This window comes from Triturus cristatus, chromosome 6, assembly GCF_964204655.1.
Source record: "Triturus cristatus chromosome 6, aTriCri1.1, whole genome shotgun sequence".
Taxonomy (NCBI): Eukaryota; Metazoa; Chordata; class Amphibia; order Caudata; family Salamandridae; genus Triturus; species Triturus cristatus.
Window position 1 is genome coordinate 235405522 of NC_140589.1, and position 17887 is coordinate 235423408.

Sequence of the window (17887 nt, forward strand, 5' to 3'; positions counted from 1 at the left end):
TATGTTCCATTCAGAAACCTGTTACCTACAGGAGACCTATAGATGAGACGCAGCGGCGATGAAAAATGACCACAGAAAAAACCGTTTCGGAGTGCATTCTGTACATTGAAATAGCAGCCACGTCGATACAAAAAAACCTTATTTTCCCACAAAAAATAAAATTTCGATGCTAGACTGTCAGTCATATCTGGTTTAAGCTCTTAAAAAAAATTGCACGTAATTGTCTCAGGCAATAGGCTTTGGGATTCATTTTGCAGTTGGTTATTCTCATTTCCAAATAATATGAAAAGGATAAAACGGCCTCAAAAAACGGATATGGCTAATGCATTCTTGCTTTCATTTGGCATCATCGTCCCGAGCAATGAGAAGGCGCATGTGACTGGTGGCAGAGGCAGCTCGCAGGATATCCACAGCCCTATGGAGAAAAAACAAGCCGAGGGCACCGGAAGACACCACCGCCTTTCTCCGAGGCAGAGCAGAAATGCCTCGGAGAAAGGCAGCGTCCTTTTCGGATTCGGGGGCGTGTTTTGCTGTTGTCTCCTCCTTGAGACTTCTTGCAAAAAACATGCCCCCCGATCCGAAAAGGACGGGGCCTAATCTGAATGACTGACCTCTTCTCCAATGGCGGGCCAGCATTCAAGAGGCCAGCCAATGGAGAACAGGGGAGAAGAGGGGCGGGTTCAAGCCCCTCTTCTCCAAGTCATTAAATCTCTCGACTTCCGGTTCTGCCTTCGGCAGACCGGATGGTCCCGAGACCTAAAAAGGATTGAAATTGAAATAAAACCGGATCACACAATTTGGGCAAGTGGGGAAGCCGGGATTCACCGCAGGTTTTCTGGCTCCACATTGTGCACGTCACTTCAGCCACTAGATGTATAGACTTGGCTTCCCCTACACCCACTTTAGGCTCCCCCAACCACACCCTGCTGGCATCAGTGCGGCCCCCGGTCATGCCAAAGACCAAACTTTTTGTCACCCGGGAAAATGTTTGCAAGTACACATGATCTAAAACATACCATAAATTCCTCTCCTTCAGTCATATTTATCATGCACTTGACGACCATTCCTCACCCAGCTCTTACCTTTGTTCATAACTTTATCCCTGGATTTAGCCTCATTCCATTTGTTCCCACAAGAAAAACAAAATGTTCAATGGCACATGTATACATCAACGCCTCATGCTCAATAAACTAGTCGATCTTGCTCCTCTTAAAGATTATGACTTAAAGGCACAGCTTCTGCAACTTTGCCTATTTGTTTGAGCACAGCTCACAAATCTCTCACGCAAGCGTCTACAGTCAAAATAATTTTTTTCTGAATATCAAGGTGTCACAAAGTGGGCATCGTACTCATTTCCTTATTAACAATCTCAAACCCCACCTCAATTTGTTTTGTATGTTCGCATGTTTCCACCTTTTTCGTCATTATTCTCAATCAGTGGACAATGCTGATAAATTCTTGAATTAATTTAGAATAGTTTTCAGACAGGTCCAAAAATGACTCTACCTGGTCATTATCTGCTGGATTTGGCAATTTCACAATGGACTACACTAAATCGGATTTCGGAATAACCCTGTCTCTAGGCATGGCATGCTCCCAAGTATGGCTTAGTACCTACCTTGGAGGTAACTCTTTTCTTTACATCTTCAAGGCACTTTCCACGAATCTACCCAAACCTACCTCCCCACCTTCTTTGCATTGAAGCCACTTTCCATGAATGTATCAAAACCTGACCTACCCAAAACCATGTCATGCTCTTCACGGTCTCTGCCATACTCTAGGATATCATCTTGAAGAACATAGCATGTCCTACGCCTTCCAACAGAGCACAACAACTAACAGGACCCATTGTCACGGGCCCAGTGACTGGCTAGGAAGCATTTTTTAATCTGAATGCCCGCATCACAAGTTGACATCTAGCCAATCCAATCCCCAGGTCGAGGACAACATCCTTACAATCTTACAAGCACGTGCATTCATAGGATCCCACAACCCCGTGTTTTGCATATTAAAAAGGTCGGGGTTTGAGTTCGGGTAATGGAGAGGACTACAGTGAATATAAAGGAAAAGCTCAGGTTAGCGTGAGGTAGATTAATTGTGGAGTTAGGATTACAGTAAAAGTTTGTAAGAGCAGGGATAAGGGTCAGGATGAGGGATAAACTAGAGTAATGGGTAGGCTTAGAGTAATGAATCGGGTTAGTGAAAGGTTAGGTTCAGATATAGGGTCAAGGGTTAGGATTAGAGTAAGGACTGGTTAGGGTCAAAGTAAACTTTAAGGGATTAGTGTTAAGGTTGGAGTACATTTTGTATATTAGGTTAGGTCTGCTCTACAGTCAAGGAATGTAGGTGTTAACATTTGATTTTATCATCACTACAATTTTATATTTCACATTGAACTACATGTAAGCCAAGACGTTTTCCCATTAAATTTAATTAAATTGGCACTTGCATAGTGGGCACATCCCGTACCAATTCACACATGTGGGGTCATTCTGCAAAGTTTCAGAATATTCCGTGGTGAAGCTATAAGAGAACCTATACAATAAAGATTCAGAACAGGACTGAAAAGGTGGGTTACACATTCCTCTGCTGGTAACGGATCCTAGGAATCAAAAACCACTTTCCACATCTCAAGGTTCACGGTCAGCTATCCCGAAATTCCAAATCATCCATCCATTGTAAAGAAATATTAAATGTGGATATGGTCTAGGGTGGGATATTCAATGGGATTAAAAACTGCCATCTTGTTTGGCCTACAAACTGAAATACTTGTGTACAATGCTGGTCAAAGCATACCAGATTTCCAAGCTCTCCACATGACACATTTACAGCTACGGAATGCAAATGGAATTGAGGTTCATGGTCCAAGGTTATCAAACTTTTGGACCGATTATGGACCTCGCGTACCTACTGCCAACGAACAACCCAGGCTTATGGCAATGAAAGCAGCATCAAGGAAGTGGTGCTTGCATCTTTGCCGAAAGGTATCATTTGACCAGCTTAAAAGAGTGGTGGGACTGTGTGCAACTTCTGAGCCACATGCAGCTTACATCTGGGGTGGCCTACTGCGGAATGAAACTGCGAAAAAAGCCTGGTGGTAATTACCGACAACAAGCCTAAGAAAATAACCCAACACCTACCTTTTTATGGCTTTGTAAGCAAAGTGTCTAAGAAGTGTCGCCTGACATTTAGACTTGCGTCTCCATCTTTTGATGAGGATCGAAACCCTAGTAACGAGCACTTATGCTCTAAAAGAACAGAAGTACATTTTCCCAGCATCCCTTTGAAGACAAACCATGGCATGCCGAGATTAAAATGAAAAATCTCTATGTGGCGTTTGAAACGAACAGCACGCGCCAATTAAATGCATTTGCTGTATGTGTGTTCTTTCGCAATGTAACAGAGGAGACAGTGGGAAGTCAATTAGACATGAGTCGCCATTTACCAGGTGATGCTTTAAATGGAATCCACTGCTTCGATAATTTGTGTCAACTAGTATGTACTGTTTGGTCAGCTCCTTTCAACTATACCCCTTCTCCTTCTCTTGGGGTCTATACTAAACGATACAGATGTCCATAAAGACAGTTTCCCGCTGAGCACTTTAAACTTTTATCTCAATTCACCAAGTTTCATTTTGATGACCCCCAATCTCCACTTCTGACCAGTACGTGCTGACAGTGGTGCAGTGGAAGCCAGCAGCCCGCGGGCACACAACTGTATCTGGGTACGCCGATAGTACACACCTGTATCTGCATACACCTATAGTGCACACCTGTGTCTGCGTACGCCTACAGTACACACCTATATCTGCGTACACCTATAGTGCACACCTGTATCTGCGTACGCCTACAGTGCACACCTGTATCTGCGTACGCCTACAGTGCACACCTGTATCTGCGTACACCTATAGTACAAACACCTCTATCTGCGTACACCTATAACCGATAGTACACACCTGCATACGCCTATAGTGCATACACCTGTATCTGTGTACGCCTATAGTATACACCTGTACCTGGGTACGCCTATAGTACACACCTGTATCTGCGTACACCTATAACCTATAGTACACATCTGCATACGCTTATAGTGCACACACCTGTATCTGTGTACGCTTATAGTACACACTTGTATCTGCTTACACCTATAGCACACACCTGTGTCTGCGTATGCCCATAGTACACACCTGTATCTGTGTACGCCTATAATACACACCTGTATCTGCGTACGCCTATAGTACACACCTGTATCTGCGTACGCCTATAGTACACACCTGTATCTGCGTACGACTATAGTATAACCACCTGTATCAGTGTACGCCTATAGTAAACACACTTGTAGCTGCGAACACCTAGAGTACACACCTGTATCTGCGTACGCCTATAGTACACACCTGTATCTGCGTACACCTACAGTACACACCTGTATCTGCATACGACTATAGTATAACCACCTGTATCAGTGTACGCCTATAGTAAACACACTTGTAGCTGCGAACACCTAGAGTACACACCTGTATCTGCGTACGCCTATAGTACAACCTGTATCTGCGTACGCCTATAGTACACACCTGTATTTGTGTATGCCTATAGTACACACCTGTATCTGCATACACCTATAGTACACAGCTGTATATTCGTACGCCTACAGAACACACATATGTGCGTACACCTATAGTACACACCTGTATACGCATACGCCTATAGTAATTTGTTAAAACAGCAAAGTTGTACTACTCCGTTCTAAGACCATAGCTCAGGCTACGCTGCGGGTGCCCTGACAGCTGCACCCTTTAGTCTTGCCGACATTTTTAAGTGTTCCTGAACCAAGCTCTCACTCCTCGTCCTCGGAGTTCCCGAGAAGAGAACTGGGGGAGTGGAGATGCCACTTCTCTGAATGCCACAGGTGGAGAGTGGGAATCTAAAGGGCCACCAGGCCCCAGTCAGCCGCGCTGCATTTCTGTGCATGAGTTTACCAATCTTGCAGATACATACCTGGAAAGACAACAACATAAATATTAAACTAAGAAAAAGTCCATGCCTATTCGAAAACAAATATCTGTAATGGAGCATCGTGGCTGGAAAACACATCACCAGGAAATTTCACAAACAACTCGGGGCAAGTCGCATTCCAGGACAATAAACTCCATTGCCTTGGGCAGAGAAGTCAGGTGGTTTTTCCCTTGTGAAAAGGCTAATCTGGGGCCGTGATCACTTAATGGCTCTGCATATTAACAGGGGCCACCCCATCATGATGTAGCATCACTGAATGTTTGTAGAGCCAGGTACGTGGATTAGCTAGTCCTTCCTCTGGGTTATGCTTCGGTGTCACTCATGTTTGAAGCAAGCCAGCCCAGGGAAGCTTTGTTGGGGCCAAGAGAATGGTGGTGAGCAGCTGATGTTCCATGGGGGCGAGCGCCTGATGTTCCGTGGCGGCGAGCGCCTGATGTTCCGTGGCGGCGAGCGCCTGATGTTCCGTGGCGGCGAGCGCCTGATGCTCCGTGGCGGCGAGCGCCTGATGCTCCGTGGCGGCGAGCGCCTGATGTTCCGTGGGGGCGAGCGCCTGATGTTCCGTGGGGGTGAGCGCCTGATGTTCCGTGGGGGCGAGCAGCTGATGTTCCGTGGGGGCGAGCAGCTGATGCTCCGTGGGGGCGAGCGCCTGATGCTCCGTGGGGGCGAGCGCCTGATGCTCCGTGGTGGCGAGCAGCTGATGCTCCGTGGTGGCGAGCAGCTGATGCTCCGTGGTGGCGAGCAGCTGATGCTCCGTGGCGGCGAGCAGCTGATGCTCCGTGGCGGCGAGCAGCTGATGCTCCGTGGCGGCGAGCAGCTGATGCTCCGTGGTGGCGAGCAGCTGATGCTCCGTGGTGGCGAGCAGCTGATGTTCTGTGGCTGCTCGCTGGAGAGGCAAGAGTGTAGACATGGCCGTGGTGGTGACTGTCAATCCCTTCCCTATAGAAAGGGCACTGCAAGGCAGCGGTCATCCTTTGAATTTCCCACATCAACAGGGAAGAGGAACAACCTGTCAGGGGGCGTTTGCAAAGCAAAACAGGTTATGTGTACCAAAGGAGGCTAAGGAAGTGCCAATCACAGCCATGCTATCACTTGTGCCCCAGAGGCTGAGGCACAAGAGGCCCCTGGTCCCATTGAGGTAGAGTACCCTCTTGTGCAGGTGGAGATGAACTGGGAATCACCGAAGAGATAACTATTCCCAGGGTTAGCATCCACAGCATGGCGAAGCTTCCAGTGAACCTGTTTATCCCTTCCACTAGTCTAAGAGCCCTTGGTTGGAACAAGCCACTGACCAACCTGCTGCCCTGCTCGACCGGCGTAGGAACTGATGTTTCATGATGAAAACCAGGCTCCTGATTCTGAGCTGCATCTTGTAGTACGTCTTCTGGAGTTAGTCACAAAAATACGAAGGGAGTTTTGCCTCACTCATCCTCTATTTATCCTTTATGTGGGTTTCCTAGTCAAAGAGTCCTGCTCAGCTTTGTACGATGAGACTCTGCTCGTCAACCTTGACACACCTTTAGCGTTCTGGCATTTCTGAGTGCACACCTCTGTTCACTGGCTGCTTGGGTTCTGCGAAGGGAAGGGCTTCTATTCGGAGTAATGTGTGCCGATAAGCTGTGCAATGCCTTAAAAAAGTTCAGGGCCTTGCAGTAGTTCAAGCCAGTGAGATACCTTCCAATGGTCTGTGACTACCTAGGTGGTTTTCCAGGGTGAGGCCCATAGCTTCAGAAGCATGCCTCCAGCTGCCGCAAACATCTGTGAGGATGGCCAACAGTTAGGATTTCAGACTGTGGTAGAACAGTACAAGAGATCTTGTCCCAATGCTTTCATTTTGGATTTTAATATACAAGGTGGGGCATTTTGCTCAGTGGCCAAACACTGCTTGTGACATGGTCAGAATGGAATCGTCCAATTCCCAAGGCCTCAGCAAAATTCTATAGTGAAGCAAATCCAGTCTCTGACAGCCCTTTTCCCGCGTAGGCGACCAGTGGCCTGTGCCATACCCAAAAACAAAAGTATACAAAAAAGTGATGGGTGGAATGCTTGAATTCATCGCAGCCACTGGTAATTACTCAGGGTGCGACCCAGCCCATAGTTATTTTGCACAGCATGCCGCTCAGTTTGGAACCAGCCATATGTAAACCAGTCTTGATCCTGCTACAATAGGGACAGCCCAGCCCGAACTGAGAACCCAGGTCCTCCCTGAACCGTAATACAAGCAACCTAGGACGGGTTTCGGCCTAATTATGGATCATCAGCCAAGTACAGCTTTATTCCAGTGATAGTGTGCACAGGACCCATGTCTGGGCATACCCGGAGCACTTAGGGCGACACTAAAGTTCACAGAGAAATGTGGTAAGATGAAAGAGAACGTAAGCAGACTATTACTATGGAGCATGGACTAACTCTTAATAAATAAGAATATTTGCTGATCTTTGTTGAACTGCACCTGTTTTTAATATTCATTGAATGGAATATCTGGGCATTTTGGCTAGAAATGTTTGATTTAGGAATGGTATAAAAACACTTGAAGTTAGGGGTTTGACACAAGCCACAAACACACCTAAGCGGTTAATAGAAAGAGGAAGGTGGAACAATATAGCCTTAGAGCCCGACCTAGCGGTCTCTACCGGCCACTAAAAGTGCGCTCCAACATTAAATACCTGAGCCAAAGGCGAAGTCCTTTAACAAGGGAGCGGACCTTTAATGGCCGGTAGAGCTCGCTACGGAGGGCTCTTAGGCTATTAGAACTACGCCCCCTGACCCCTCCCCAGGGGGGCAGAATGTTGTAATTTGTAAAAACAAAGGCCTCTCGGAGCCAGAGGGGATTTAAATCCTCTCAGACTGAGAGGCCTTTGTTCGCAGCAACAGCTGTGAAATGAAAAAAGCACTAGAATGTTGCTCTTTGGGCTTCTACCAGGCATTAGAGGCCCGGAGCACTCCATTGTATTCAATACAGCACTGAACATTCCAATGTCCCATGACTAATACTGCTGAGCTTAAGAGGAGGACTAATGTAATTCAAATTGCTCACTATTTGCTGCCACTTGTATAATCCTGTTTTTACTGCTTTTTATCTCAAAAATGAAATCTCCGAATTATGATGAAATATCTTTATATCCTGTTCATTTTTAAACCATATATGGTCTTGTTTTATTATGAAAGATTTTAAACATACTGTACTTTTTCCTTTTATACACTGATTCATTGTCTGATGCTTTTATAATACTTGCTATCGAAATAAAGCTAGTTGACTTGAATACAGAGTAAAACACATACTACATACTAGTCAATGACAATAAATGTACATTAGCCCTGTGTTTTCCTCACTGCTGGCGTCAAAATTGGTGTGCATACTGCATAGCACCTGGTAATCTTACATAAGAAAAGGATATTCTTGAACACTGCTTTCCAAGTAAGCAGTAAGGTCAAAGGTCACAGCACAATTATCCCTCTTTGTGCCTTTGGACTGTATGCGTGCTGGCACCGCTTAATTTGTGAAATAGGTGCTGGTGCCCCAAGCTTATCTCAGGAGCACATGGCCAGAGCTACTGAACGCTGGGGTTGCCGAATACCAAGGCTCTGTTGCCTTCTTTCTTTTTGATGCCTCTTTCGTCCACCACACTACACTCCCTGCCCTTTATCCAACTCTGCAGGCTTTTTTCATTACTGCTTTCTCCCCTTTTCACGGTTTAAATTCATTTACTTCCTCCTTCTTTCCCCCTTTTTCGTTTTTTTTTTAGGTCTCGCCAAACCCAGCGCATTCGCTGGCGAGACTTTTAGTAAGGGCTTCAAAACATGCTACCATGGCCGGCCTATAGCTTGTGTGCATGTGCACAGGTTTACAAGCAGTGGCGCCATATTGCTTTCCTCGTCATGCTCATTATGCGCATCGCTCGCCGCGCTTGATCGCAATCACTTTCACTTTTGCGGCTGCGTCACTTTCACGGCCGCGCGGCCAATGCTTGTTCACATTCAAATAATGCTGCTTCTTTCTACAGTTTGCAGTCTCGGATTGCAGGTAGCGGGAGGCTAGAGGTAACACGGCAATCAGAGGCTCTTCCTGGGCGCGCCCCGGCAGAATAATACTTTTTGGAACCCTTCTCTCTCTCTCATCTCCTCTCGGCCCTATTGGTACCCTTGCATGTGCTCGCTTGGATCCTTTCTATAACGCATCCCTTCGCCTTATCTATCACTCTGCTTCTTTTTTTCTTGCTTTACTGATCTTTCTGCCATCTCTCACGCTTGGTCTATGCTTCTATCCATCTCCATTTTCACGTCTGTGTACTGTGCCTGCGTGTCTAAAATTCACACAGCACCCTGTTCTTCAAACGCTGCACTTTCTTGTCGAGCCGCACCTTCACACACATTACTTTGTTGCACACAGCCCCCTGCCCTTCGCATACAGCATCCTGTTCTACCCTAACAACATGCAGTTTTATTGCACAGCATTCTTTTTTTTCCACACACAGCACCCTGTTTTTGGTTCATACAGCTCTCCTTCACGCATGTGACCCTGTTCTACTCCCAAGCACCCTGTTTACCACACACCGCGCCCTCTCGCCCTCACAGAGCCCCCGGCCTTGGGTCAGGGATATTTTCAGCCTTTGCCGTGGCCCAGGCCCAACCGCCCTTTCTTGGCTCGCGCTGGTTGCCTGTGCTGATCATAGGCATCCTGGGACAGTCACACGGTGCGCGAGGACCACAAACAGCTATTCATTTCTGTTTACCATAGCCCGACTTCCATCGCTACCCTCGTGCTCTCTTCCGCCATTACTAGCTCGCTCCCTTATTTATGTATATTATCTCTCCTTTTCTAGATCACCCACTCTGTTTCTTCCCCCCCATTGATCTTTCTATCCCCTTTTCAAGTTCTGTCACTGCCTCTCTCTTTTTTTTCTATCACAGTAGCTATAACCATGTCCAATTCTCCCTTAACTTTCACTGCCTAAGTATCTTTGCGTCTCTCCCAATATCTGAATGTCCCTCTCCTTTCTATTGTTTGTTCTCCTCCATATTTATCTACACATCCCTCTGCTGCCCTCTCTCTCTCTGTCCATCCGCCACTCACTCTCTCATGTATGTTTTGGCTCTCGCTCTGTCTTCTTCTTCTCTAGCTTCCTGCCTTGCCTACTTTCTCATACTCCCTCTATTTAGGTCCTAAAAATAGTAAAAGTTTGCAGAAGGAAAACTCAAATTTGCATATATTTCACGAAATAAAAGTAACACATACTGAGGATGAAATGACCCATATCATATCTAATGTCTGTGCATTATGTTACTGTATGTATTACTCAATCATTCTGTCCATGTAATAGAAAAGAAAATAATTGTATTTGAATGTACAAAAGGCCCTTCAGGAGGAACATGAGTAAAGAGACGTGTTGTGATTAATAGTGCCCCAATTTTCTGCTTTGGTTCATCAAAAGTGAAAGATTATATCTGTCCAAATTCAAAAGTAGAAGCTACCAAAATATATCCTGCTCTTTTGGGCACGTTTGAGTATCGTGACCAAATAAGAGGGTTTCAGGTGAGCGTTGTGCCCAGTTCTGGAACACACTGCAGATTATTGTGCCCAGTTCTGAAGGTCACACCTGGAGTGTTGAGTAATGTTTAGACATCACATATAGCATATTATGCCTAGCTCTGAAGGCCATATCTGAGATACTATGTATTGTAGGATGCTACATGTGGCGCATTGTTTCGAGTCCTGAAGGCTACATCTCGAATACAGTGGAAGGTCTGGACAAACATCAGGCATATTGTGTCCACTTCTGGAGGAAAGAAAAAGGTTGAAAATAGTTCTCGGACAGGCATTGAAGAGTGCACTCTTTAAACCACACAATCTTTGAAGAGAGACTCAAGAGGGTAGCCACATGTACACTGATGGAAATACAAGAGGGAGGATATGCTGCAGATACCAATATTCACATATGGGAATAAATAGAGTTGATGGGGTTGCATCTTTCAGCAGATGAGATGGGCTGGTGCTTGTGTACGTCTTGCTCTCTTGTTGGAACCCATTCAACAAAATCAATTTTGTACATTCATTTGTTCTTTGTACAGTTGGTTGTTTTTCCCGTGATGAGAGTGTTTATTCTGCTGCAGTCCCTTTTTTTCCTTTTTTGGGTTTCGCCTACAGAAAGCTACAAACAGATCTATTTTCTCCAATTCATTAACAAATATACCTATAGTGAGCTTTCTTGCCAGACCTATGTGCTTGCTTCTTATTCAATAATTTTTCTTCTCTTCTTTTATTTGTCCCTCCCCGGAGCACAGCTTCTTTACCATCCTTTTCATTGAGTGACTTGTATTTTTCCACTGCTTACAATCTGGGCAATATGTAAGCAGATTTTTCTTATTTAGCGCGTGCGCCGCGCACAGTTGACCCAAAGGTATTGGAGAGCTTAACATGAGCACTAGTTACAACATAAATACACATCATTCTTTTTTTAAGAAAAACTAAGTGTTTAATTACCCATTAGCAGCCTGTATCATGTCCTTGATACTTTCCAGTCCATGGTCTCAAAATAAAATGGTAATTAAATCATTTTATTACCATTTTATTTTGCACACTTTCTGTGCCTGCATGAGGAGGAGGGGGGGGGCGATACTCCGCTGGTGCATGTGTTTTCTTGCTTTCTCTATTGTCTTCATGTTAACTCCTCAAATCCTCCCCTCGCTTAGTGGCGGCTCCTCCGCTAGGGCAGAGGAGCGTCACCCCACTGCATTTTTGCAGTGACACAAAGGGAGGAGTGGTAGCATCCTCCTAAAGTGCGCAGTCACTGCTTGGCCAGCCCTCTCGAGCTGCCCAAAACGGTCTTGCGCCTGCATGGAGGACATGCCCAGGCCCCCAGTCAGTGCCTGAGCAGCGAAATACGTCACTCAGACCAATCATGACGCTGCTAAAGCAGCGTTGTGATTGGCTGACAAGTCACCTGGGTGTACTTTCAGTAAGGTCAAGCAAGGGAGGACTATGGAGGTGAGGAAGCGGCGAGAAGGTAATTTATTTTTCCTATTCCCGCTTCCCCGGCGTCCACCCCTTCCGCCCCTTATCTCCCGCTTCCTCCCACCCTCCTGCCTCTGCCCCCCTACCTCCGATCAGTGCCGGCCGTCACTGACCTCGCTGTCTGTGTAGCTCTGTTCTACCTTGATCTATACCGTAACTTCTTCCGCCCCTTTCCACCTGGGTTTTATAATTTTATTTTTAACCCGCTGTCAGAAATTGGCTTACTAGCTGGTGAGGTTAGAGGTCCACCAGAAGTATTACAGGCACTATCTTGTTAAATCCAGTTAAAGGTTTCAGTAACATAAATGTGTTCAACCCCTAGTAGCTATGTCACAGAGCAGATAGGCTCAACTTATAGAGAATATGTAAAGCATGTATATGCTGCAAACCAGCTTAAAGGTCAAAAACACAACACAATAAAAATTCCACCTCAAATTTAATTAACAAAATGACAACAAGCATTGGCATAGCCAATAAGGCTCGCCTTTGGGACCTTATAAATGTTTCGCCATGCAACAGTTAATGTTCTTGCCCTGGTCTCTTCTACCAAGGAAGAGGTATTCGAGGACTACAAGGCAAGCAAGGTTTGGTGTGGCACTGACAGCCAACTTCCCAGAGGTAGGATAGCATGGCCTGGAGTCTGATCTGAACGAGGAATTACTGGACTGTCCTGGATTCCAAGAAAACCTGCCTGTGAACACGAAAGTAATGCCCAAATCTGCAGGTGGAGATGCTCATGGAAGGGATTCATGTAACTTACCTTGGCACAGCTGTTTAGTAAGACAGAGCCTCATTAAACAGCTGTGCTAAAGGAATCATATCGGCGGACCGGGTTATATGATTTTCGCCATTTATTCACGTTGAAGCTATGACGGCACCTACATCTGTGTGCTTGAGCAACAGTTCAGACAAAAGCTGGGAAAAGCGCCTACTGGTTTATCACGTGCCCCATAAGTGGAGTGCGCGACCACAACACTGCCAAAGTGTGCCATTGGCTCAGGACCAGCCCTGAAGATTAAGTCATCTGAGGTGTGCCCCAGGGTGCCTTGTGAAGAATCAAGGTCAAGGCCTTGTGTCACTGTGTGACGACAACAGCACCCGATGAACATCACACCAAAGAATCATCACCTGAGGGCATGTTGTTGCGCAGAAGAAGCCCCAAGTACTCACTGGAGTGCCAGAGTGAACTGCGAGGTAAGCAGAGGTCTACTGCCAGCCGGCTGTAAGAAGGCCACGGATAGAAGTCTTTGATCTTACTGTGACCCTTGGAGCGACACGCAGTGTGGCTGGCTGCCGCACAGCTTCTCTGAAGACTGCTGTGTGCCCCCTGGAAGCTCCCAGCTACTGGTGAGGTCCCACTGCCGTGGGACGGGTGGACACAGCCCAGCACTGCTCCTACATAAAGGGTGAAAGGGCCTAGACCCAAGAGACAGAGGTAAGCTGAACCAATAGGCAGTATCCTGAACTCTGGACCTGAGATGGGAGCACAAAAACATGGAGACCTACTGGGGAAGGTGGAGAGGCAGCAGATCTATCCAGGAGAGGCCCCTAAAAGCATAAAGACTAAACACCCATAAGTCAGGTATTCTTGCATTATTGTAGGTGTAGTTGAATGTTATTATTTCTGTGAAATAAAGCACTTGTCTTTTATACAAAGAGGAGCATTGGACTGCTCGCCCTTGCTACCACTGAGAGTCAAGTGTGGAAAAAGTTGTAATTGGCAGAACAGGCAGAGCCACAGAAGGGCTGACCCCAGGACAGCAGTGATAAAATGCCTCAAGGCCCATGGCTGTGGTCCAGTAGCCCCTGCTTGCCCCGTGGCCTCCTGAATGACAAGCAACATTGTGTGTGAATCCAAGGTCAGACAGGAGCAATGAAGCATTGCAAGTGCCACAACTAATGTCCCTACCTGTGCAGCCGGCCATCCCCATGAGGATAGCAACATTAAAAGCTGGCTGCACACATGCAGAAAGATCTACCAGACCGTGCTCCTTATGTGCAGGCACAGATCTCCGGGAGCCATGCCATTCTGCGAGCAAGGGCACAGAGCAAACAGACCCAGTCCTAGATGATCATCATGTGATAGACGTGCGTACAACCTGAGGTAAACTCATCCCTAACCATTGCATTACCTGTGCGACTCCTTCTTCCCAGCCTTTAATTACTTCTTGTTTTCCAATTCGAAACTTGAAAGGCTTGTTTCTGTCTCTTGACGAGTCAAACTTCTTTCCATTCTGGAGCATTCCTGCAAACAGAAGAATCCGATCGTGAGAAGGCAGTCTTAGGAGGTGCATGGGATGACTTGAAATGTGTTAATCTGACAGACAAGGATGTCAATGGTACATTTATAATGAGACAGAGGGATCACCCAAGTCCACAACTAATTTTTTTAACCCTATTAAGAAGTCTTTGTGATCATCTGGAAATGGCAAAAGCATCTCTGGAACCACTGCTAATAGATATTGGTTCTAGCCTTACCCGTCCCCATGATGCATACTGCTGTGGCCAGCCGCTTCCTTTACACCATGATGGATGCATAAATGCTATGTGGTGCACATGGTGTGCCCCCTGAACATTAACAAGAGAAGGTTTACCTAGCTGTTTCTTAGAACGTCCGGGAAAGAGGAGCTGGAGGCCTAGAGTGGACACTAGAACTACATGCTAGTTCAGGTCTCGCCTAGGCAGCGCGCATGTGCTGCTCTAGGAGATGACCTTTAGAAATTGGTCAGCTCTTTTCAAGCACGAGTGCTTGTCATGGCATCCACCTTGCGGGAGCGAGCAGCGGCTTGCAGGGGCCATCTGTTTCTCATTAGCGTGGCCGCATGCACTTGTTCTTCCACTGCCTGTCTCGCCCTCGCTCTCCCTTGTCAACGTGGCCATCTGTTTTAGTATAACAATGTATTTAATGCTCATGTGCTTCAAAACATCTCCGGACTTCTTACTGTTATCACGGTTTGTTTATTTTTTACCATATCTTTAGCGTGCTGCTTTTTTGATCAAACGTTTATGCACTATCTTGTTTTTACTGGTCTTAGGCATGATAACACAGTAATGAAGCACTGTATACCCACCCGATGTTATAATAACTTGTGTTTTTCTAAACTTTGAGGCACTCCCGTCATTTCTACTCTTTATAAATAGCAGGTTTTCCTATGATCCTGCTAACTTTATTTGATAGGTTGGGTGAGAAAAAACTAAACTTTCGAGTCACACTCCTCTCTGGAACAGGCACATTGACCTACTTAGCTTTTTGTACAGTAATCTATATCTGAAACTACTGATATTGTCACCCACTGAATTACGCCGGGAATATAATTCTCTGGATACCTATGGACAGTTTCAACAGGAATACAGGAGTGAATTCGTAATACTTGAGCTAAATTTTATTTATTTATTGAGGGTATTTTAATTTCATGTAATAATAATAATTCAGTAAATGATGTTTCACCATGAATGGATTCATTCTGTGCTGTGTTACAAGACAGAGGTGTGCATGTGACATGAGTTACTAGGGTGTTTTGTCTTCTCGGAAGAGCCCCAACATGAAATTGATGCATGGCCATTAAGCTGCGTGGTGTATTTTAATATAGGCCTAGGTTCCTTTAAGCCATGGTCATGCGTTTCCCAATTAAGAATGTGCACATAGAATGTTTAAGGTTTGATTTGAGTCATTTACTGCAGAGCAGTTTTGAATGAGATGAAGTAAATATCCTGCTCACAGTATACCTGCGTGTTTTCTTCTTTGGTGAGGTTCATTGTACATTACCACTCTGGCGACAAAAGGGATACTGCAGGAGAACAACACCTCAACACTACATGTCCACAATGGAAAAATCACAAATTGCTGTTGGGAGAAGACCTTTGTGGAAATTGTGCAGGAATATCAGGATAGAGTAGACATCTTCTGTGTAACATCTGGAAAGGTAATCTCAGCCTGGTTGAGCCGTGATTCACAAGCGCAAAAAGGAGAAAAACTAAGCCTATAATCAAAGTGACGTTTCCTCAACAGTCATCAGAAAGTTGGGCAAGTTTAGTTGAACACGACAGACGAAGGCGTAGCTAATGTGGTGGTCACTCACCCAAGAAAGGAGAGGTGCTGCGGGATATGTAAACACGCACGGTCAGTGTGTTACGTGATGATGCGCTTAAGCTGGCATGCTGTCATTTTGAAACAGAAGTATACAAAACAAGCATTGGCATATCAGGGGCAAGGTACTAATACGTATGGGGCTGTGTGCGGTCCTTTTGATTATTTTTCTGCCTAAATGTTTTACTTTTCATGTTTTCCTACACAGAGTATCGTTTTTTCTCAATCTGACCCAGAGATCGCATTAGCAGTTTCGCAAGCCTCACATTTTCAAATTAAATTCACTATAAAAACACACATATACACACACATATAAAGGGACTTTCAGTCAGCCGTCTTCATCTATTTGTCTATTCAAATGTTGTGACATTTTGTTTCCACCTATCACAGCATAATGTATGGGGCAATAGGCCAGCCCACTTCAGCCATCTGCTGTCTTACACTGAAAATGATGCCATTTTGCCTGCTCACATGTGTACCACTGCCTGAAAAAGGAGTACACTTCAGCGTCAGCGCTGGTGTTCATGGGCTGCAGGCCGCTCCTTTATTTTAATACTTCTGCAATTGTTTTTCATATTGTATATGTTTGGGGGGGTGGGAGGGGGGGGGGGTGGAGGAACGTAATAAAAACAGAAATACATATTTGAGAAGGCAAGACCTATTGGCTATGCCAATGCTGGTTTTTAATAGCTTCTCTGGTGTGGTGTACAAGGGGGGATTGTAGGAGGGTGGTAAAATGATTTAAAATATTGGGTACATTTGTCTCATTTCATCTGTATTTCCGTGTTGGGCATTCCATGTGGCAACACTGCCTATTTTATTGCAACAGTTCCATGGTTTTGTTTTTCTGAGGTTGTGTTGAGCTTTTTTTCCTACTACTCGTGTAGTTGACGATTTTCCTGAATACCATGTATATTACAACAAAAAAAAGACCAAAATGTATCATAAGGGGTGTAAATCGTGTAATCTAAAGCTCTTTCATCCGTGCTTAAGTACTTAGCATATTTTATGTATTTGCTTTGTATACCCTGCTGCATCCAAATAGCAAACGGTCTTGTGAATCTAGCTTGATCTGGAGTTTCATACAAAATTTATTTAATTCAGATCCTACACCCTTCTCCCCTCTGGGAAGGAAAAAGGCTTTGACAGACTAATATCTATCTCTCTGGCCCATTAAATGGTTGATGCGCTTTCCTTTTGTAAACATCAAATTATTATTTTATTTTTAAGCTACTGAATAGCCATTTTCCTCACAATCCAGTCCTGTTCTCTCCTTCCATACTGAGAGCAGAGCCGCAGCTGTCACAAATGATAGTTTAAATATGCGAAAACCCATCACAATTCACACCACCAGCGAGGTGCCCACAGTGGCACAATTTGCACATAGTTTACTTACGTATATGACATGCGCACTGTGGGAAGGTCACCCCTCTATGAACACTCTACTCTGGAATGGACTTGCCGGTGCAAATCGTCTGTTCCCTTAAAGGTTTTATCTTAATACAGCTTCAAGGCAAAAGGTTGTCCTCTGATGCCTTGCACTTTAACCTGCACGAGCCCTAACCTGGGGCAGGTGAACATCCACCAATGGGCAGTGTCCACAATGGTAGGACATGCCTACACGGGAATTAGGGATACGCTGTGGCAGACCACGCCCCTTTCCATGCTAGTGACCATGGACACAATTAAAGCTCCATAGGCCAAATTTACACGCAAGAGTGGCCAGTGTGAAGTGCTCTGTGCACCTTTGATTCAAATCTCAATACATTTTCTATAAAC

At 45.4% G+C, this 17887-nt stretch overlaps 1 protein-coding gene across 1 annotated transcript in view; it reads right to left on the minus strand.

Annotated features, from left to right (window-relative positions):
• The window catches only part of FKBP1B (FKBP prolyl isomerase 1B), a 145095-nt gene that overhangs the window by 10544 nt on the left and 116664 nt on the right, over positions 1-17887 (minus strand). Inside the window, exon 3 of the mRNA XM_085610597.1 lies at positions 14154-14266. Coding sequence (XP_085466723.1) covers positions 14154-14266 — 113 coding nt within the window. The remainder of the gene's footprint in view (positions 1-14153; positions 14267-17887) is intronic.